The sequence below is a fragment of the Siphateles boraxobius genome, unplaced genomic scaffold (genome assembly GCF_051911475.1).
Source record: "Siphateles boraxobius isolate OS27281-9 unplaced genomic scaffold, OSU_SipBor_1 56, whole genome shotgun sequence".
Taxonomy (NCBI): domain Eukaryota; kingdom Metazoa; phylum Chordata; class Actinopteri; order Cypriniformes; family Leuciscidae; genus Siphateles; species Siphateles boraxobius.
Genome location: NW_027509182.1, coordinates 12718110 through 12741701, shown reverse-complemented (window position 1 = coordinate 12741701; position 23592 = coordinate 12718110). Strand labels below are relative to the sequence as shown.

Genomic DNA, 23592 nt, shown 5'->3' with positions numbered 1-23592 from the left:
AGGGCTCATCACAGCTGCCACCTTCCGGTGTGCATACGGCTGTGCCTGAGTCTGATCCGGAGATGACGACCATGCTTTCCTGGGACGATGGGTTTTGGGTAAGGCCGCCGACCCTCGTCCACGGCAAACCCCAATACCTCTCTTCCCGGACGTGCATGATGAGATCTCGAAGTCCAAGAAGACCCCCTTGTCTTCTCGGGACCGCTCGCTGATCTCATCCGCCTTTCCTCCCCTCGATGGGGCCGCTGCCCATGGGTACACTGGGGTTCCCCCGGCTGAACGCTCTGTTGCGATGCTATGTGTCCTCAGAGTGCTTCTTCTCGGCGCAATCCTAAGCACCCGCCCGTGGCCTGTAGTTTTTCGTCTACGCTTGTGGCGAGATCCTATAGCACCACGGGACTGGCAGCCGCCTCACTGCATGCCATGGTCATTCTGCTGGTCCACCTGACCCAGATGCTCATGGACCTGCACGAGGGCGGGACTGACCCAGGGCTCTTCACTGAGCTGCGCGCCGCCACTGACCTTGCTCTCTGAGCGACGAAAGTGGCCGTACGCTCCCTGGGTCAGGTGATGCTCACCAGTCTGTGGCTGAACCTGTCTGATGTGCTGGATGTCGCGCGGACCCGTCTGTCCGACATTCCCATATCCCAGGTCGGCCTCTTCGGCGGTGCGGTTGAGGGCTTGCCCAACAGCTCTCAGCCGCCCATGAGCAGAGTGAGGTTGATTCTGTCCCGACGGCCCCGCCGTCCGCTCAGATCCCTCGTCTGCCCACCGCCGAAGGCGCCCTCCCGCGGCTCCCACCCCGCCCGTTCACGGGCCGGCTCTGGGGGCCGCGGGCGGACGCCACAGCCCTCTCCAGCCCCGCCCCCCGCTACACGCCGGGTTAAGCGGCGCTCGTGAGACGGGCACCTCGGCGATGGAGCAGACTGAGGTTGATTCTGTCCCGACGGCCCCGCCGTCCGCTCAGATCCCTCCGTCTGCCCACTGCCGAGGGCGCCCCCCCGCGGCTCCCACCCCGCCCGTTCACCCGGGTCGGCTCTGGAGGCCGCGGTCGGACGCCACAGTCCTCTCCAGCCCCGCACCCCGCTACACGCCGGGTTAAGCGGCGCTCTTGAGTTGGGCTCCTCAGAGATGGGACTCAGTTCTTTCCAGGAGTTGGTAGCAGGACCGCTCCTTTCCCCGGGGAGGGCCGGGGAAGAATCCTTATTCTCCAAAGAGCTGATTCTCCCGTCTCTGAGCACAGAGTTCTCGGACGTCACAGAGCGCCGCCCACAAGCCGTGCTCTCCTCGTCCCCCTCTGTCCCAGAGGTGGTTGACATGGCGTGCCGTCCACGGACCGCTTCGCCGCTGTCCCCCTCTGTCGCCAGACCCCTGGCAGAGCAGGCCCCCGCGGGACGACCAGCCTGGTCCTCCCCTGGCCCCCTCTGCCAGGGCGCGGTTGCTAACTGTGCCCCCTCTCCGGGCCGCTATGCCGTCCACATCTGGGCCAGTTACTCCGCTTCGCTGCCCCTCCGGGGGGACGCCTGTGGCTCGCATGATCCCGTTGGTTCAGTTCCTGGGAGCCTGGCTAGAGCTCCCCGTCTGTCCCACTGGATCGTGCGTACCGTCAGGCTCGGCTATGCGATTCAGTTCGCACGGTCTCCTCCCCGCTTCAGGGGAGTCCGCTCCACTTTGGTTGGTGGCAATGCCCCTATCATGAGAGCAGAGATTGCCACCCTGCTGGCGAAGGGTGCAATCGAGACTGTCCCTCCAGCCGAGATGAGGTCCGGCTTCTACAGCCCCTACTTCATTGTCCCCAAGAAAACCGGTGGGTTACGGCCAATCCTGGACTTGCGCGTGCTGAACCGCTCCCTTCATCGGATGCCGTTCAAGATGCTCACCGCCAAACGCGTTTTCGAATGCATACGGCCCCAGGATTGGTTTGCAGCGATCGACCTGAAGGACGCCTACTTTCATGTCTCCATTCTTCCTCGACACAGACCGTTCCTCCGGTTTGCTTTCGAGGGGCAGGCATACCAGTACGCGGTTCTCCCTTTCGGGCTAGCCCTGTCTCCTCGCATCTTCACGAAGGTCGTCGAGGCGGCCCTTGTTCCCCTTCGAGAGCAAGGGGTTCGCATCCTGAGTTATATCGACGACTGGCTGATCCTAGCTCACTCTCGAGATCAGGTTTGCGAACACAGGGACCTAGTGCTCCGGCACCTAGCCCGTCTGGGCCTTCGGGTCAACTGGGAGAAGAGCAAACTTTGCCCCGTGCAGAGGATCTCTTTTCTCGGTATGGACATCGACTCGGTCGCCATGTCCGCGCAGCTTACGAGCGAGCGCGCGCAGTCACTGCTGACTTGCCTAAGACAATTCGAGGGCAAGAGTGCGGTTCCACTGAAACTTTTTCAGAGGCTCCTGGGGCATATGGCATCTGCAGCCGCGGTCACGCCGCTCGGATTGCTTCATATGAGACCGCTTCAGCTTTGGCTTCGCGACCGAGTCCCGAGGTGGGCATGGCAACACGGCACGTTCCGAGTACCAGTTACTCCGACCTGCCGTCAGTTCTTCACCCCGTGGTCGAACCTCGATTTTCTCAGGGCCGGTGTCCCCCTGGCTCGAGCTTCCCGGCATGTTGTTGTCTCAACAGATGCCTCCACCACGGGCTGGGGCGCCATGTGCAATGGACATGCTGCTGCGGGCTCCTGGACAGGACCCCAGCGGCTGTGGCATGTCAATTGCCTCGAGTTGTTGGCAGTACGCCTTGCCCTGCACCGCTTCCGGGCGTTGCTCAGGGGTCAACACGTACTAGTCCGCTCAGACAATACCGCCACTGTAGCGTACATCAACCATCAAGGTGGTCTACGCTCCCGCCGTATGTCACAACTCGCTCGCCACCTCCTCCTATGGAGTCAGAAGCATCTGAGGTCGCTTCGAGCCATCTTCATTCCCGGAGCGCTGAACTGTGCAGCCGACGAGCTCTCACGGCTTCAGCCCCTCCCTGGAGAATGGCGACTCCATCCCCAGTCGGTTCAGCTGATTTGGGACCAGTTCGGGGACGCGCAGATAGATCTGTTTGCCTCTCACGACTCGACCCACTGCGCCCAGTTCTATTCCCTGACCGAGGGCACGCTCGGCACAGATGCTCTGGCGCACAGCTGGCCGCAGGGCCGCAAGTATGCGTTTCCCCCAGTGAGCCTTCTTGCGCACACTTTGCGCAAGGTCAGGGAGGACGAGGAGCAGGTCATTCTGGTTGCCCCTTACTGGCCCAACCGGACCTGGTTCCCCGAACTAGTACTCCTCGCGACAGCACCTCCCTGGCCGATCCCTCTGAGGAAGAACCTTCTTTCTCAGGGACGGGGCACCCTATGGCACCCTCGTCCCGATCTTTGGAACCTCCACGTGTGGCTCCTGGATGGGACGAGGCAGGTTTGAGTACCCTACCACCAGCGGTGGTGGCTACCATCACTTCCGCTAGAGCGTCGTCCACGAGACACGTCTATGCGTTGAAGTGGAACCTCTTCGTCAACTGGTGCTCTTCTCACCGAGAAGACCCCCGGAGATGCTCGATCAGTGTTTTGCTTTCCTTCCTTCAACAGGGGCTGGAGCGAAGGCTGTCTCCCTCCACCCTGAAGGTCTATGTTGCCGCCATTGCCGCACATCATGACCTCATCGAAGGTAAGTCGGTAGGGAAGCACGACCTGATCATCAGGTTCCTGAGAGGAGCGAGGAGACTAAATCCTCCTCGTCCTCCTCTCGTTCCCTCTTGGGACCTCTCAGTGGTTCTAACTGCCCTGAAGAGTGCTCCCTTTGAGCCCCTGCAATCAGTTGAGCTTAAGTTCCTGTCGATGAAGACAGCGCTTCTGGTTGCACTGGCCTCCATCAAGAGGGTTGGGGACCTGCACGCATTCTCCGTTGACGAAGCGTGCCTGGAATTTGGGCCGGCTTACTCTCACGTGATCCTGAGACCCCGGCCTGGATATGTGCCCAAGGTTCCTACCACTCCCTTCCGGGACCAGGTGGTGAACCTGCAAGCGCTGCCCTCGGAGGAGGCAGACCCAGCCTTGGCACTGCTCTGTCCAGTACGCGCTCTCCGCGCCTATGTAGACAGAACGCAGTGTTTCAGGACCTCAGACCAGCTCTTTGTCTGTTATGGTGGGAAGCTGAAGGGAAAGGCTCTCTCCAAGCAAAGGTTGTCTCACTGGATAGTGGACACCATTGCCTTGGCTTACCAGCAGCAAGGTCGACCGTGCCCCCTTGGTGTGACTGCCCACTCCACCCGGAGTGTGGCGTCCTCTTGGGCTCTAGCGCATGGCGCCTCGATAACAGACATCTGCAGAGCTGCAGGCTGGGCGACACCTAACACATTCGCCAGATTCTATAATCTCCGAGTGGAGCCTGTGTCCTCTCGTGTACTCGCTTCAACCAGCTAGTACCGGACCCGCTCAGGTGTCTTCGCTTGCTCGCCATTCCACTCCACGGACTGGATACGTGCGATATTTTTCTCAGGTGAGCTTCTCCGAAAGCCCTGAGCTCCTCCAGCACTCCTGACGTCGGCGCCAGTGTCTATTGCCTGTGCGTCGGCTAGGTGCCTCCCGTGTGCATGGTCCCTCCTCTGAGCGACCCCCACATGTGTATTTCCACTGTAAGCCTCTCTGAGCGTGTGTCTTTCCCTTGGCAAGCCACCTTGCCACCCCTGGGGTTGAAATATTCCACCTGCGGCTGGACACCCCAGTGTTTCCCATATGCTTCCTTCGGGTCATATGTGTATTCTCTAAGTCCCCCCCCTCCGGGCTGGCATTAATTGCATACTTCCCCTAGCTTGGGATATGCTTCCCAGTGTACCTTGGTATTCCTGTGTTATATGGAGTCCTTTGTCCAGGCTGACAGGGATCTCGATTTACGCAGGGCACTGGAAGACAGCTGAGAAGGTGGCGTGATTAGACTGGTAACCCCATTCGTCGTCATCCGACGTAACTCGGAGTGACAACGAAAGGGAACGTCTACGGTTACGTATGTAACCCTCGTTCCCTGAGTAGGGAACGGAGACGTTACGTCTGCCTGCCACTTTCCGCTGTACCGCGGGGATCGCCTGAGCTCAGTCTTGGCTCCTCAGCGAAGAAACATATCTGCTTGCTGCCGGCTTCCTCCTTTTATACCCACGAGGTGGGGCGGAGTTACGCCATGCAAATTCCGCAGACCCATGGCATTTCTTTGCCATTGGCTCGTTTTGTAATACTCGAAGTTGATAGGCTTTCTAAGCGAAACCCCATTCGTCGTCATCCGACGTAACGTCTCCGTTCCCTACTCAGGGAACGAGGGTTACATACGTAACCGTAGACGTTTTTTGGGTTGAGAGGTTGAAAGACAAAACACGAACTGTCCAGTTGTTTCTCCTCTTTGCTCTGTTTTTCAGAGATGTTTATTCCCGTCTCGAGAGCCTTTCCGTCAGTTTGGAGATCATGTACATGCAAAGAGAGAAAAGAGTGACATGAAAATAGGTCAAATGATGACAACGGATAACTCATAACTATAACTAAAATACTCACTCTTATTTATCTTCATATCTTTATGAAATGAATCATTTATGTCTTTTTCTTTCACCTACAGTAAGAAATTGCAATAAAGCTCGTCATGTTTTTGAGTGGTGGTCTCTGGTTGTGATGTTGCTATGGTTACGGACACTAAGGAGTGTTTTCTGATTACAGTTGATCTGAGTTCTCATTGACAGCCGCTGTGCGGAGCGTTTATGGATTGTTTTGTCACAGCGCTGATGGATGTGGATTGTGACGGAGCAGGAGGCAGGAGGCCAGTGTCTGCTGAAGCCCAAAGGAAACAAGGGCCCATTGTTTTGTTGGCACGACACTTGAGACAATCAGCCACAAATTTGTTCAAATGTCTGTCAAGCTTTTAAAGTATATTTGTCCTATGACAACTGAATTTAAAAGGGAGGAGACCGAATGTAGATCTGGATTTATCTTTGCTCATTCTTAAAAAAAAAAAAAAAAAGTAATTAGGATCTAATAGGAATTGCGTTAGTGACATATGACTGTATAATAAGATTTAAAGGAATAGTTCACCCTAAAATGATCATGATCAAGTCATCATTTACTCAATTTGGTGATGTTTAATGTCCCTTCTTTTTTTTTTTTTTTAAACCACAAACGGATATATAAATATACACTTCCGTTCAAAAGTTTGGGGTCGGTAAGATTTTTAATGTTTTTAATAGAAGTCTCTTCTGCTCACCAAGGCTGCATTTATTTGATTACAAATACAAAACAAACCCAGTAATATTTTGAAATATTGTTTCAATGTAAAACAGCTGTTTTCTATGTGAATATATAGTAAAAAGTGTGATTTATTCCTGTGATCAAAGCTGAATTTTCAGCATCATTACTCCAGTCTTCAGTGTCACATGATCCTTCAAAAATCAGTATAATATGATGATTTGATGCTCAAGAAACATTTATGATTATTATCAGTGTTGAAAACAGTTGTGTACCTTTTTTTTTTGAATTCTTTGATGAACATAAAGTTAAAAACAAAAGCATGTATTTGAAAAATAATATTTTGTAACATTATAAATGTCTTTACTGTCACTTTTGATCAATTTAATTCCTCCTTGATGAATAAAAGTATTGATTTATTTTATTTATTTCCCCCCCAAAAAAAAATTCTTACTGACCCCAAAGTTTTGAACGGCAGTATATATATATATGGTGCTGGTCGCTTTTCATTTTAATATAGTGAATAGCGACCAGCACCAAGCTGGTATATTCCAAGTGTTGTTATGATAGTGTTCAAACCAAAATGTAGTGTAATATTTAAGGAAAATCCTGACCTTGGGCGTCTTCTGTGCACGGCTGCGCGTTCATTAGAATCTATTAGCAACGCAGTTCACTAATAAAGTCTCACAACCCGCACAGCTATGCACAGATGATCAATGTTGGGGGAAGTCGGGATTTTCCTTCAATAATACATAAAAATTTAGTTTTTCCCCAAACGCATGTTTTTTTTTTTTTTAAGCTTGATGCTGTTCACTATTTACTGCCATTATATGGACGAATGTGAACGTGACATTTTTTTTTTATTCTCATTTTGTGGTCCATAAAAGAAAGACGGGCATGCAGCATTAGAACAACACCCGGGTGAGTAAATGATGACTTCATATTCATGTTAGGGTGAACTGTCCCTTTAATTCTTAACTCTTTCCCTGCCATTCCGGCTTTCCGTGTTTTCACTGTTATATTGTAGGGGGCGCTATTACGCATCTTCTGAAAGAGTACAGAATCTCCTGATCAAAAGAACTGTGAAGAAGAAGCAGAAACAACTGCTGGCATATTTAATCATATGGCGATCATCAATATTAAACAGCATATAAATCAAAACTGCCTAATGTTACTGAATGAAATGTCGACCCAGGACGAGTTACAGGACTGAAGCTTTGGGATTGTTCTGTGTTTTGATCATCGTTCTGAATCTGATCCAGATGTAGTCTTTGATTTTGATCTTTTGCTCAAAATTTTGCTTTTTTATGAAACTTACCCACATTTAAGTGTTGATAAAAAAATAAATAATAATAATGCATGACGCTAGAATAAAACAGATTGTGTTGTTTAAAAGCGCTGTTCTCCCTTTTAATGTATTGCATATTCAAATATTCATACAACAAAATATTCTGGGCCATGCAACTTTTGTGAATATTATCAAAAATGCTGGCAACATTTTTCAAAAGTATAATAAAGTTTCTAAAAAGAGTCACAAACTACTTACTTTTTTTTATTTGGGGGTGAAATGTGACAGACCTGTTTTTGTGAGATTCCCCCGTGCATGGAAATATTTACGTTTAGAAATGCACAAAATCAGCCATGATCATTTGTCATAAAGTGTCTTTTTAACGGTATCATTACAGTCTGTGTCGACTTATAGTGAAGGGAATCCATAAATTACCATTATTTTACTGTACATCATTAGCATAAGTATTGTTCTCTGTGTCCTCACTAAGGACCTTCACTGTCAAGCACAAGAAAGGAAAGTGGGACAGAGCGCTGCTGTAAAGGAGAGCGTTCAGCCATTCATGACCACAACCAATTACACACAAATACATCTCACAATCATGACCTTTATTGCCAATGTTCAAAGGTGTTTACGCATTTCAAAAATTGGACACATTAAACTGAAGTATAAAAGCTGATCAATAATAGAGCAGGAGGACTGTGAAACATAAATAAACATCTTCATTTCATGACACGGTCACATATGACGCAAGTGTAGGTTGATTTGTTTTGAAATTATTTGTAGATTTGTAGACTATTTGTAAACTGTGAGGCTACCAATTTCAAGAAATCATATCTTTCCACCTCAGACACAAAACAGGGAACATACAGTGTTTTTCTTATTTTTCAATGGCCGATTCGTATCCAAATCCTAAATATGTGGTTCGTACTTAACAGTTCAACAGGTATTTATTGTTACGAAACTCAAACCAAACCCCGAAGAGCTACAATAGTTCAATCCTGTCACATTTGAACTGTATGTACTAATTTTAAGCTACCGTTCAAAACTTTAGGGTCAGTAAGATTTGTTTTAATGTTTTTGAGTCTTTTGCTCATTTAGGCTGCATTTATTTAATCAAAAATAAAGTAAGAACGGTAATATTTATCCCTGTGAACAAAGCTGAATTTTCAGCGTCATTACTCCAGTCTTCAGTGTCACATGATCCTTCAGAAATCACTATAATATGATGATTTCCAGCTCAAGAAACAATTCTGATTATTATCAATGTTGAAAACATAACAGCTAGTGTTACACTAGACAATACAAGACAATGGATTGAAACAAACTTCAGACAGGATATTGAGAACTAAACAAGACACAGATGAACATAATCAGTAATCAACTAAATAGAAACATGAACTAAGATACATGGAAACAGGAACTAAATATCTAAGTAATTGGAAAACTGGGGAAACTGGAAACTGAGATTAGGCAACAAAACGTGATTTTTGTCACTTTTGAATAAAACTATTAATTTCTTAAAATAAAATATAAAACAGCCCCACACTTTTGAAAAGTAGTGTACTTTGAATAAAGAACTATATTTTGCAAGTGTCACTCAGTTTTTGTGGTATTTGTAATACATCAAATTAAATATTGATCAATATCAAATATTGATAACCATGACATGTTTCTTTTGTGCCCACTGTTATTCAAAATGTTGGGGTTTCAAATATAAAATTACAGCCTTAACATACAAATATTGCATAAATGCAATATTTAAAAGGTATATTTTATATACCCTAATTTTATATACCCGAAAAAGGTATATTTTTGTATAATCTGTCAGTGAAGGCTCTTTTTTTATAGTAAAGGTGATTGAGTTGATTATTACTGACACTGAAGGTATAGCAATAATGAAAAAGGTTTTTTGAATCCCAAAATAAGATGGTCAACATGAGAGCCGTATATAACAAATCAATGTGTTTGTACATGAAACCATTAATAAAACAGCAAGACATGTCCTTGAGATGATGGTTACACCAATGTTTTGAAGGAAATATTTCCAGTTTCTTTGAATCATGTTGATGCTGTAATAAGGCTCTGAATAATGATGCATTAACTCAGAGTTCAATGTGTAATTACTGTTATTCATACAGAAGGCAAGAACCTGTAGGGAATGTGTCTGTTTTCACACAATTTCATTTCATCTGGGAAACCTATATTTGACATGAGCAAGAAAAGAACTAAACGCATGGTTGCAGGTTTTCCAGCTTATAAATCTGTCATAAAGCTCTTAAACTGATGACCAAATAGTCTCTCAGTACAGCCACGCATTATATAGTATGTTCAACAGTCCAAACAGACTTATTAAATCTGAATCTTTAACTACGCCTTTTAAGTATAATCATTATTTCATTGTAAGCAAACATTGTAATGGACAAAAGAAGATGCATGACTTCCAAACGATTAAAACATGAACACATTTAAAATTTAGATTAGAGACTCGACATACACAACTTCATTTTGTGTGTAATACACTGTACTGTATAAACAGTGTAGGCTTGCCATCTTTTATAGCATTCACAAGATCATTTTGCGTTATAAGTGTATTTAACTTAATTTTGTTCTCCCTTGGTCGACCATCTGTGCCCTTCGCTTGTTCTGTCGTCACGCTGGGAAGAAGTTCTGTCACTGGATGCTTTCCCTGAGAACCGGCTCTCGCTGCTTCTCCCAGATTTTCTCAAATTGAATAAATCACAGAGGGAATACACACTGCTGAGCATCCAGCTTGTTTTTCAGGATCTCTCCCTCTGTTCTCGCTTCAGAGTGGGCCAGCGGAGGAGAGGATAGGGAGAGAGAGAGAGAGAGAGAGAGAGAGAGAGAGAGAGAGAGAGAGAGAGAGAGAGAGAGAGAGAGAGAGAGAGAGAGAGATGGGGTTTGCTCTCCTCCCTGTGGAGTCACCTGAACTCAAATTCTGCAGGGATTTGGAAAGAAATTGAAATGGCTCCTGGTGGACTTCCATCTCTTCGAAGGCTGTAATTGTTGTTTCATCCACATTATTATTGATTTTGGTTGCCGTAAAGTTAACAGTCCTTCTATCATCCCATTAACCTTCAGAAGACTAAGAGCCGTGACACACCAAGCCGTCGGTGAGCGTCTGTCAGGCTAGTTTTAGCAGTGTGTACCATGTGGTGTGAGTTTGACTGATTCAGTGCGTTGAATCGATACGAGAGATCACTCTGATTGGCTGACCAACGGGTCAGTTGGCCAGAATTTGCATATGATCACAGCACTTGCATGTTGTCGTCCTATTGTTAGTTGAACTGCTTCTATTGCTCTCCTCATTTGTAAGTCGGGTTGAATAAAACCGTATGCTTACTGTAATGATTAAACGTAAATGTAAAAAAAGCAAGCGAAGAAGTCGGCAGCTCAGACAGAAGTCTGTTACCTGAGCTTCTTACCTGAGCATACCAATACACAAATATTTTCATAACAACATGAGCCGTCTGGAATGAACAAAGTGATGATTGATATTCAAAATAGTAAGCAAGCGCTGCTTTGTTTAAGGTTTGTATATCTGCAGGTCTAGTTTCAGTTCCACTTTTTGAATGACGAATATAGACTATTGATTCCTGCTGATAGTTATTTCCATACACGGACACAGAAGGCAATGTGTCATCTGTTTTTTTTATTCATTTTATTTAAATGTTATTTTATTTAAATGTATTTTAGTATTTTGTTATTTTAGTACAAGTTAAACTAAATGAAATGTTTCCTTGGGAAGTAGCTGAAACAAAATAAGTCTAAATATAAGTAGATACATACACACACACACATATATATATATATATATATATATATATATATATAAAGTATAATACATGCGTATAATAAAGTTTTTTAAGGTTTTAGTTAACAATAATAACCCTGGTGTATGAATGGAACACAGTACACATATTGTTCTCATCAAGCACAAACAACTTTGGCACTGACAGTCAACAGGAAGTCTGTCACTTTCGATTTGTGAACCGGGATTTTTGTTAAACACTCACTATGCTTGCAAACAGATTCCTGATATTTTAAACCGTGTTGCCATGGTGAGGGATTACACAGGAAACTGGGAAACAGAATGAGTCTCACATACAGTTTTCACATAATTGGCTGATTTTGATCAGATTTGATCTGTATTTTGGGTCACATGGAAGTGGCTGTTGTGAGTCACATCCATAAGGCCACCATCTGGCAGCAGGAAGTGTGCCACGTACAATTTGAAATAGCTTCCCATGCGGCTATATTTATTATTGTTATTATTATTATTTGGTAGAATTTGTTAATTATTTTAAATGTATTATTAGTACACATCTCTATACTGGTCAAGACTGGTTTGTGCTGGTTTAAACGGGCCATGTTCTCCAATAAAAATACTTGTTATAATTATATTGGTTTCTCTGGTGAATCTGGTTGACTAGTTCAGTCTGACTAGTTAATCTAGTTAAAAAGCCTGGTGTCTCACCAGCACGACAGCATGAAAAACACATACTTAGAAATTCTTCATTTAATTAATCTAATCGTTGTTATGTAATTTTCTAAGTCTGTATATCATTAAAAAAAGATAAATTAGCTTGAAACATAAAACTGTGTAATATATAATTTGTTCTCCCCATTGGCAATGTTTTGGTCTTGTCTTGACAAAGCTTAATGAGGTTTAAAGTCACCATGAAATCCAAATTCTTATTTTTTTTATAGAATATTGCCATATTTATTATAAATGATTCCTGGGTGCACATCATTATTATTGTTTTAAATTCATGTTCCTGGTGATCTTGAATCAGAATAACTTCCCCTCCCTCTTGCAGCATCTCATCTCTTATCTGATGAAGAGGGCGGGGCAACCTGTCAATCACATGAGATCAGCCAATAGCAAACCACAACCATCCAATCAATTCCCCACAGACAAAATCAAGTCCCGCCCACATGTGTTCTTGTTCCAGAAGCGTTTCACTCGGATATACGGCACAATACGGAAGAAAAGACTAGCGCAACTTCCAATTCATGCCGACTTTAAGCTTAAAGCGATCTTATCTGCACGTATTCTCTGAAATAAAGTCTTAAAACATGCATTTCTGCTTCTCAACACACAAGGCAAAAATACTGAGGAAGAAACTCTGCTGTGTTCAGCTTTTGCATAGCATTTACTTAAAGACATATCCTCTATAAAGTTCTCTGATGAAATGTCTAATTCGATTTGAAATTGCAGTGTTTAAGATGTGTTTACAGCAAACATGAACATTCATGACAACGGTTGAACTGCCATGAACCATCACTCTGTCAGATTATGGGACATTTGGACACAGATCTGCCTCTAGCGTCTCTACGTCTGTCACCGTCGACGATCTCTCAGGAGAGGCGTTTATAGCTTGCCTGTCAGTCCTTCTCTTTATTACAGTTCTCATGCTCTTATGAGCATCTGCTGTACACAGACAGCCAGACGAGTGATTCTGCAGATTGTAACTGACTTTGACCCTGACGCCGTTTCTTTCTGAATTATGGTTGACCGTCGCTTCTTATGTCTTAGTGCTCAGCGAGTAGTCAAGCGGGTAATTGGCATTCCTCTATCTCATTCTCCTGTGTCACACGGGACCCATGTAATAGACACATAGTGTACACAACGCTTAAGATGGAACAAACAGCATGCGCCCCTAGTGGGTTTGGTGGATTATCTGAAGGGTTTGCTGGCATCACTCCGCAGAGATCAAGCTCTAGACCTCGACAGACTACTATTGGCTGTGTCCAATTCCTAAAGACACTGTTAGCCCACTGTCGCTGCTGATAAGAGAGGAGAGGAGATAAGATGAGAGTGAAGGAGAAACAAAGGGCGCAGGGCTTCAGATGATGACGAATGGATTTGCTTTGGTTACGGTCACTCTTCAAAATCATGCAGATCACTGTTGTGTCTATCTGTGAATGCAGAAATAATTCACTGGTGCTTATGGCAGAAATAATTTCGCAGCAAAGGTGACAGGTGCGCATTTTCACATTACTCCACGCTTCCTGGACAATCTTCAAATAATCACTTTTAAAAATGTCATCTTCGACAGCATGACAGGGGTCCAAAACAAACAAAATCAAGGCGTGTAAAAACCTTGCTGACTGATATAATGGATTTTTTGACAGAAATATGTTCAAAAGAGTGAGATTTTAATAAACAAATACATCAAAAATGCATTAAATTGATCAAAAGCAACGTTCCTACGGTATTTCAAATACATGATTTTCTTTTAAACGTTGAGAATCCTCAAAAACAAAAATGTGATGCCGCTCAACTGTTTTCAACCATGATAATAATCATAAATGATTATTGAGCATCAAATCATCATATTATACTGATTTCTGAAGGATCATGTGACACTGAAGACTGGACTAATGATGCTGAAAATGCAGCTTTTCTCTAACCTTTATTCCATGTGTTCTTGAACTCCTGCTGTGTCAGGCTAGACAGGGCAGATCAAATATGTATCTTGTCTTAGATAAAAGCAGGCATGCTCGTACTTCTGATATTAAGTTGTTCATCTTCTTGAGAGATCTCTTTTTCAGACCCATGCATGCATCTTTCTTCATTTCCCGGTGGCAGCGGTTAAGAAGATGAAGGAGTCAGTGGTTTGATGCTCTTGCTGTTAATTTCACTCTGTCTTTTTAAAGACTTCCTTGTATTTCAACACTCGTTTATGTATATGGTGACACTTAAAAGAAAGGTTGAATTAGTAGCGTTAGACATTGCATTAACTAACATGAACTAACAATAAGCAACACATTTGTTACAGAACAGTTAATAAAGCTAATAAAAATAGAACCATTCATTGTTAATTGATGTTAGCTCAGGTAATTTAAATAATATTAACATATGCAACTTTTGATTTTAATAATGTAGTAGTAAATGTTGAAATAAAAGGGATAGTTCACTGTCGCCTTTGGCTTTTGGCTTGCTTAGTTGCGGACATTTAATTTTACATTTAACAATATTATTACAACATTAGTTTCCTGTTATCTCTGTAAAGCTGCTTTGAAAAAATCTGTATTGTAAAAAGTGCTATATAAATAAAGGTGACTTGACTTGACCAAAAAAAAAAAAAAAATGCTGTCATTAATTACTCACCCTCATGCCGTTCCAAACTCCTAAGACTTTTGTTTTATTAAATCTGTTTTATTTTTGTCCCTCCAATGAAAGCCTCCGATGCTTTTAATAAAGGGAACATAAAATAAACCTATATGAATCGGATAGTTTAATCCGAAAAAAAAAGCCTAAATTAAATCCGTTCATGATATAAAGTGATTGTGTCTCTTCAGAAGGCTTGAATTAAACCCCTCAATTCATATGAATCTCTTTTATGAATGTTTTGAAGCGTCAGAGTTTTGAGTTAAAAGACTTTCAATGGAGAGACAGAAATCTCTCAGATTTTATTAAAAATATCTTCATTTGTGCTTCGAAGATCAAGGAAAGTGTTATGGATTTGAAACGACACGAGTGTGAGTAAATGATGACAGAATTTCCATTTTGGTATGAACTAAACTAACTAAGAAGCATGCTTTAAAACTATTGCTCATTGTTAGTTCCTATTAACAAATGTAAATGCGGCTATCTAATGTCAACAAATACTTTTTGTAAACTTTAACCTTTATGCATAAAGAACCTACATGAAAGCGCAAGAATGGTTGAGGTGTTTATCTTTCAAATAATTCACTTATGTTCACAAAGTAAAAGCTGGAATGCACTACACAACTTTTTAAATCTGAACAGATTTTAAACTTTATTGTAGGCATCATACACTTGCCAACTCTCTATAGAGTTACAGATTTAAACTGACCTTCGTGCATTAAACGAATGACTGGCGCAACGTGATGCGACAAAAGCAAATAAAACCCATTATAATCAGTGATGCTGTCTACACTGGATGCGGTGTGACACGACAAATCCCAGTGCCGGTGCTACTTCTGACACAAAGAACTGAAGCTAAAAAATCAGAGTTTGTACACTGCATGATTATCTGTGAAATCTGTTACCTCCGACTGTTCAATATCTGCACACTGGCTCTGACTTTCGGCAAATTGTGTCGGCTGTAAATCGGGTTATAAATCATGTGTTGTATTCCAGCCTCAGACAGGGTGTAGCAGTGATTTTGTCTCGGTTTGTGTGGTCAATATCACAGGGGAGTCCAGACAGTCACGGGGTGCCAGACGACCCAGTTCAGACTTTGTGTCTGTAAAAATGCACAGTTAAAGAGTAAATCATTAGAAACAATTTCTTCAGGTTAGTCACTGAACTGGGACAGAAGCGCCAGATTCTGTTTACACGCTGACCTGGTTATTGGCTAAACAAATATTTTGTCATTTTCAACATCAATGTTGTTTTTGTGCAGTACAACAAAAGTTGTACGTTTTATTGATCCATGTCTAGCGCGGTCAGTAAGAATTGAGTTTGCTGAACAAATTGTCCTATCTTGGCTGTCGTGAATGATTTCGCCATTGGACATTTAGAACAACGGCCAACTAAACCCCAAAATCCCATTTAAACACAAATGATGGGATGGCCCTGGAAAGGCAACTGATTGCATTTATAAGCACCTAATCAATAAACTGTCACAGCATGAACAAGACGGACACACAGCAAACCCTCTGATGAACAATGGGCGTCTGAGCAGCGCAGACTCTTAAAGATTTCATCTCCAACTCCCAACAGAACAAACACGGGCCGCGGACATGAAATATGCATGGAGCAGTTAACCTGTACTTCTCAGTCATGGCAGGTCGGGTCTTAAGTGGATCCGGCTCAGTCTCGATTTGTTTGGTTAGCTGTGGCTGGATTAGCCATGAGCACAGTCAAAGACCCGACAGGGAATACTGAGCATTACTGCGCCTTCACCACACTTTGCTCTCTGAGACGTCACCTTTTTCAATGCTTTGGCTCTGAAAGTATTTTTGGTTGCACTTATATGGTCCGTCATTATAAGGTAACAAGGCTCGAAGTAATGCACGACAAATGAGTAATACTATTAACACTTCATCTACTATAGAAACAAGATTAACTAGTGGTGTTAAATAGCTAATTTAGCTCTGAGATAGTTTGTAATTAGGCAATAATTAATTACTGAATGAGATTAGCCTCATTAGGAAACCAATATCTAACAATGTCAAATTATAGTGAATTACCAATGATTTACTAATCACAAAATAAACGTGTCTCAGTCGTTTTACTCTGAACATGGTCATAAAATTCATAACTAATTTCTCAAGTGTTACCTAGTTACTCTTCAAGGACTATTAGTGTTTCTGGACCAGTGTCTTTCTTACTTGCAATCTGTTTTGTCGTTATTTGTGAAATTTAATAGCAATTTCTGAGTGACAATTGTTTCAGAGGGAATCCTACATCATTTGTGTGTGTGGGTGTGTCATGATAATCAGAAAAAAGTGAATGAACTCCTAATCCCATGACGCACTGCGAATGGCATGACATTTTCTGCAGGGATAGGACGATAAACATATCTCCCGAATCATTACCATTGCGGTACGTGGGTGCCAAATCGATATGTATTGTGATTTGTAAGAATTCCGATTCTACAAGTAGGTCTATTGTAATTCGATATTACAACGTTTTGCAATATTTGTTTGCTTTGCTAACATTAAAAAAAAAATCATACAATTATACAGACTATAAATGATGTATATGAAGATTCATATTTCCCAAAAAAAGTTTTTCGTTTTTTTCAGGATCCTCGATCATTACGGTAATACAAAATGGTCATTATAAATCCTTGGACTTCACTGCATTCAAGTCAAGTCAAGTCAAGTCAAGTCAAGTCAAGTCACCTTTATTTATATAGCGCTTTTTACAATACAGATTGTTTCAAAGCTTTAAAGAGATAACAGGAAAACAATATTGTAATAATATTGTTAAATATAAAATTAGTCTCCAACTAAGCAAGCCAAAAGCCAATGGCGACAAAGGTGGAGAAAGGCGAAAAAGGCGACAGCACGAGTGTCAATAAAATGTACAATAGAATTAGTTTTGGGTGGTATGACCATAAATCTGTTTCATAGGAAGCTTTTCCGCTGCATGGTACGGCTCACTTAAATAGTTCCACCTCAGTAGTCAATAGTCCAATAGTCAAATGTGACGTGTAAACACTGCAGATCACTGATTGGTCAGAGAGAATCGTCACTGCCAGCATCACTGGATTTGCAACAAAAGACACTTAACCCTCCTGTGTTGTGCGTTTGTTTGTGTCACGTTTATGGTGATGTCACGGCAGTAGAGGCCGCACAACTAAAACAATCAGTCTATAATCCCAGTAAAGCGGTACTAAACTGCAGTGGAATAGCAAACCGAGCCGAGCCTCACACCAGTTTTTTTTAAGATTTGGCCTTTTCACAGTACTGAATATGCAGTAACTTCTCTCCACCTCGTCTACAATCAAAGACTAAAATAAAGCAATTGAATATGAATTATATTGATTGTAGAATAAAAACAAATATTTCAACATCATAAAAAGAATTGCAACATTACATATTGATTACATCAATATTTTTTTTCCACCCCTAGTATTGAGTGGCCAAATCACAGCTGTGCTGATATTCAGAACAGCATGATCGATAGTGTGGCATTGCATACATATACAGTAGATGTAGTTTAAAAGAGTAAGGAGAACGACTGTTGCTTTTAATCTGTAATTCACAGTTTAAATCTCCCAAGAGCCTCAACACAAAGCTTGATAACTTCAAAAGCCATGTAGATGTGGTCTTTGCCAAGATTTTATTATACATATGTTATGTTCTGCTTTACCCTGGTCAATGGAAAGAGGATGTTACCCTCTTTTGGATTGACAAATACACAAGACATGTTTATGAATTGATTTAGAGAAATTAGCATGTGTGCAATAGTGTTGTAGGCCTCAGTGAGAGATTAGTCAAATGAGACTTTAGCTGTATCGACACTGACAGAGCACGATCAAATTGAATTAAGGCATTTAGTCTTCAGTTGTCTTTGTTATGGGTCCACAGTGGAGAAACAGTGTTTAACTCAAATCTACCACTGAGCTGAACAGATAGAATAACACATGCAGTTCACAGCAGAACTGCTGTTATTGTTTTTGTGCTTTTACAATATTTAGAAACTGGTGTTTTCCATTTAGAATCATTTTATTTGCAGCCATGGTGACATCATTTTTCCTATAGGATTTAGCTATGTTCTTCGATCATCCTTGATTCCACTTCAATGCAAAACTCTTTCCACACTATTTGTGGTTTGAACATCAATGATACTGAACAACTTTTTGAGATATTTCTGACTTTTGCCTGATGAACAATAAAACAGGTGAAACATCTGATTAGACAACTAGCCATATCCTGATTTCAAGTCAAGTTAAATGTATTTATCTAGCACTTTTCACAATACACATTGATTCAAATTAGCTTTGAAAAACCATGATGTTAATATTTATATTATCTTAATATAGTCATTTTGCTCTAGTAAGCATATTAGAGCTGCTATATGGTTTGCATTTTGTGATGATACAAGCAATCAATCATTTGAGTTTTGCTGTATAGTATATATCTGTCATGTTGTAATAAGCGCAGGAAGAGGAGGAGAACAAGAAAACTGATTTTAATAATAAATCCACTAGATCACAGGAAAGAGAATCTCAGGAAACAGCATAACAACTACATAGTGTTCTATGTGTGTGAACACACATCACTAAAGTGATGTTCGGTTCTTGAACGAATCGTTCTTTTGAGCCGGTTCATTAATCGAACTGAATCGAACTTTAGTTCCTGGTTGATGAGGCACAAACTGAAGAAACACGACCGACTCAAAAAGAACCGAATCAGCCGGTTCAACCAGCTGTCGAAGTTTGCCCTTATTTTAATAACAGTAGGCATAATACGCATATTTCCAGTACACTTATTAGTACTACTGTCATTGAATAACATTTTATTAAAACCTGCAAAAACCTTTCTGTTGAGAGATGTACATGAATTTTACTATAGTGTATTGTGCATTCAGATTACATTTTAAGTTGATAAGTGAAATCAAGGAGTTTAAAAGACTGATTTATTATTTCTATACATTTTAGACATGAAGATCATATCTGTGTTTATGCATGTCTGTAATGTGTGCTGTAGGTGCAAAACTTTTAGGAATCTTATCCAAGATGTAGGCTTGGTGGTCAGTCGTATCCGACATAAACGATCCGCGAATGAATCTGTGAGCATAAACACCATTACCTTAAATGAATGTAAGGCAATAATCAGCAAAATGCGTTCACACAAATAACCTTTTATTTGAATGTTTCAATATGCATTGACACAAATGACAGAAAATATGCGTAGTTCCATCATTGCTTGTTGACGTAAAGAACCGATGAATCGTTTTTTGAACCGGTTCGTTGAAACGAACTGCCTGAAAGAACCGAATCGGACTTTACATCACCACTACATAAATCATAAACCTGACGACTGAACAAAGGAAACTGAGGGCTTAAACAAACAGGAAGGGTAATCAACTGAACAGAAACAGGTGTGTAAAACTAATTAACAACCAAGGAAACTAACTTGGGAGAACAGGGAAAAAACAGGCAGTTGAAATTTGCTAGTATATATACGTATATGTGTGTGTACAAACGTCCTGATTGCATAGATTCCTTTTGTAATGAACAGATTGTGTCTGTGCAAATTCGCCAAAAAACATTAAATGTGACTGCAACTTTATGGTTGTAGACACTCACCTTTATCCTTGTTCCACACTCATAGCCTACAAAAGAAAAACACCAGATGACTTATTCTGTAAATGCAGTGATTAGATTGTTTTCCACACTGATCTTGTGTCTTGTGAACAGTATCCACACATGAGTGTAACACTTACATTAAACAAGCAGCTGCTTATTAGACAAAATGGCACACACCAGTGAAGCCCAGCAAAATAAATAACCAGTCGCTCACTACAGGGACCACGGCTTCATCCATCTGCGAACTTCTCCGTCAGGGGGCCTTCAACATAAAGCCTCACGGTACGGGGGGAAATCGGCCCTGTCCGGAGCCATTAAACCTCTGCCGAGAGAGCGGCCCTCTACATATCTCAAGTTAATTGAAGTTGTGATGCAGCACCGGCCGTTGGGAGTAGCGATGGGTCTTTGTAATGGAGGTGGGAGATAAATTGTTTGCGACTTTGAGGCAAACTCATCCCACTCCATCTCTCTGTTTCACCTCCTCCCACTCCTGGCGCAGACAATAAGAGGGAAGTTTATTTTTATATATTATGCCTCTGCTGTGGTGCAAATGGGCCAGAACATGTTCAGATGGGTCAGCCGTGTCCCCTGAGGGAGTCTGTTTTACAGCCAGTTGGAAATATAATACTAACATTGCAGGCTGTGAGCAACGCACCACCCTTGCCCATCTTTCCTTTGGCCCCCCGTCTGGAAGTGCTCTTGATTTCCAAACGGGGGGCCCAAGACGTTTACTCAAATCTTTCAGTGACCCTGCATAAACTACAACACACACACACACACATGTGAAGGTTGCCGGATGCGGTCCATCTGCGTGGAATTTCATTTTTTGGCAAGTCAATAACATGAAGTTACTCTCCATTTGGCTTGTAACATCACATGGTTCTAGACGAATTGTAAGAGTAATAGTATGACCTTAATAGCGTGACTCCCTGAACCTGAATGAAAAATAAAGGTTTACATCCAAGAGTATGTGGACACCGCCTTTTGATCTATGGGTTTAACTGTTTAAATCTACACAGATTTACAAAATAAAGCATACAGGCTTGCAATCTGTACAATTTTAGTAGAATAGGGTGAGTCAATGAACAGTCGCAGGGGAAAAGAAACACACTTGGTTGTATTGAATGTGCACTTGTAGAGTACTTCCAATCTTAAAAGTATATTTTTAAATAGATGTACTTGCAGATAATATAATCTTGAGTGCACTTAAAGAGAGTAGACTTTCATGACTATGTTTCTTAACACACTTAAGTGCACTCTCACAAAAAACCTCATTGATGCTACTGCACCCGGAGCAAATCCCTTTACCCACGTTCCAACATCCACTGGAAGTTATAGTATCTCAGTGGCCTTGGTTTTGAAATTAAAGGGTCAGAAAACACGGTCAAGGATGTTCACATACTATTGACCATGTAGTTATTTTAAATCACTGCTACTGTAAAGTTTATTTTGGACGTTTTGGACATTTTTCAAGGATTGTTACCGCTGAACTTTGAATCTTCAGGAGGAAACCATCTCAGGATTATCATAGCACACTACGACTGTAACTGCTGAAGAGAAAATACTCTTCCCTCATGACCTGCACTTTTTCAGATTCCAAATCTTTTTAGCCTTCTTTCCAAAATGCATGAAAGCGTGCCTGTACATGAGAAGAGCAAAGAGGTGATGTGGAGAGATAAGACTGTGGACAGGAAAGGAGAGTGTGTTAAAGACAGGATAGATGAAGTTCTGGAGATTGTGCATAACTCATATGTCCTCATTTCTCTTTTAAGGACAAACCGTTTACTGAGTAAATCATCTCATGCCCTTTACGTTCATTTATCTTCTCTATTTTTTTTTTTTTTAACACAGGAATAGATAACCATGACTACAGCATTTTCAGCATGTAGTAAATCATGCGCTGCCCTTTAACGCCTTTCAGCAGAGGTGTGTGTCTCACAGCCTTGTGTGTGTGTGTGTGTGTGTTTGTGTGTGTGTGTGTGTGTGTGTGTGTGTGTGTGTGTGTGTGTGTGTGTGTGTGTGTGTGTGTGTGTGTGTGTGTGTGTGTGTGTGTGTGTGTGTGTGTGTGTGTGTGTGTGTGTGTGTGTGTGTGTGTGTTTCAGCGATGGACCCCGATCAAGAGAGCGTGGAGGCACTGATGGAGAGGTTTAAAGAGAGTTTCCGGACCAACACCACTATGGAGATAACACACTTCCAGAACGTTACACACAGCTCCTCCACTGGCCGGAAGAGAGGACAAACTCACACCAGAGGTTTGCAATGCACTAACCCAATGACACACACATACACAAAAGCTCTTGTTGTGGTTGCTCATGACCTAATAGATTTCTCGAATGTCTTTCATTGACGTATCAGTGTTAGATCTGTTCCCAAACCTAGTGCACTAGGAAGGGACGGATGACATCCATGAAATAATCAATAGAGTTCTGCGGGAATGAATCCTAAACCCTGTAAATAAGTTCTTATTTTTGAACCTGAAGTCAATGAGTTTGGTTCAATTCTGGGTTTGTAAGGTCTGTGGTGAACACAAGTCCAATATATGTGTGTGTGTATATTTACACACACACACACACACACACACACACACACACACACACACACACACACACACACACACACACACACACACACACACACACACACACACAAGGCTGTGAGACACACAGAGCCGGCGCCAGCCAAGCGCTGATGAGGGGGCGTCTGAAATACCGAGAGGGGGCGTTCACATTAACGCACGTCACCACTTTTGGCCAGGGTCGATCTTCTCCCCACCACTTTTTAAAACATCTTCGCGGCACGGATGTACCAATACAAATTAATAAAACATCTCCAGTTAACTAGCAGAGGATTCATTTTGTTCGTTTGTCAAATTAGAGTTGTTCTAGCGCTTAAATGTGTTGCTTTTTAAATCAAGTGATCAAAGTGCTCGTTGCCCCTGCGATCAGTGAAGCGGATACAGTGTTGTCTTGTGGCTCGCGCAGTTTTCACACTGACGCGCGTTTCAATCTATCGCTGTTGCGGGAGACTCTATTCGTTACAATGAATTCACAAAAGAAAATGCACACAAACGTGTCCCTGCTTGATATAGACTGTTATAGACGATTGATAAGACGTTTTGATGAGAGAGAGAAAAAAAAACTTTTTGCTAAAAAGGCTTAGCCTTCCCCTGGCCACGGACTTGAGACTAGCAATATACAATTCGAGTGAAATTTTCTCCCTCAAAAGCAGCCTGACTGCTTCTACTAGTTGCTTTTATAAAGAAATGCTGCACATAATTGCTGGTCTAGGATCAGTTTCCTCCACTCCATAACCAAATGATAAGCGCGACTGGGCT

At 42.4% G+C, this 23592-nt stretch overlaps 1 protein-coding gene across 2 annotated transcripts in view; it reads left to right on the top strand.

The window, feature by feature from the left end:
* The window catches only part of astn2 (astrotactin 2), a 433109-nt gene that overhangs the window by 106740 nt on the left and 302777 nt on the right, over nucleotides 1–23592 (top strand). The window contains exon 3 of one of the 2 annotated variants that reach the window (XM_077206840.1): nucleotides 22361–22510. The exons of the other annotated variant lie outside the window; for it this stretch is intronic. Within the exon in view, the coding sequence (XP_077062955.1) occupies nucleotides 22361–22510 (150 nt within the window). The remainder of the gene's footprint in view (nucleotides 1–22360; nucleotides 22511–23592) is intronic. 2 annotated transcript variants of the gene reach the window in all.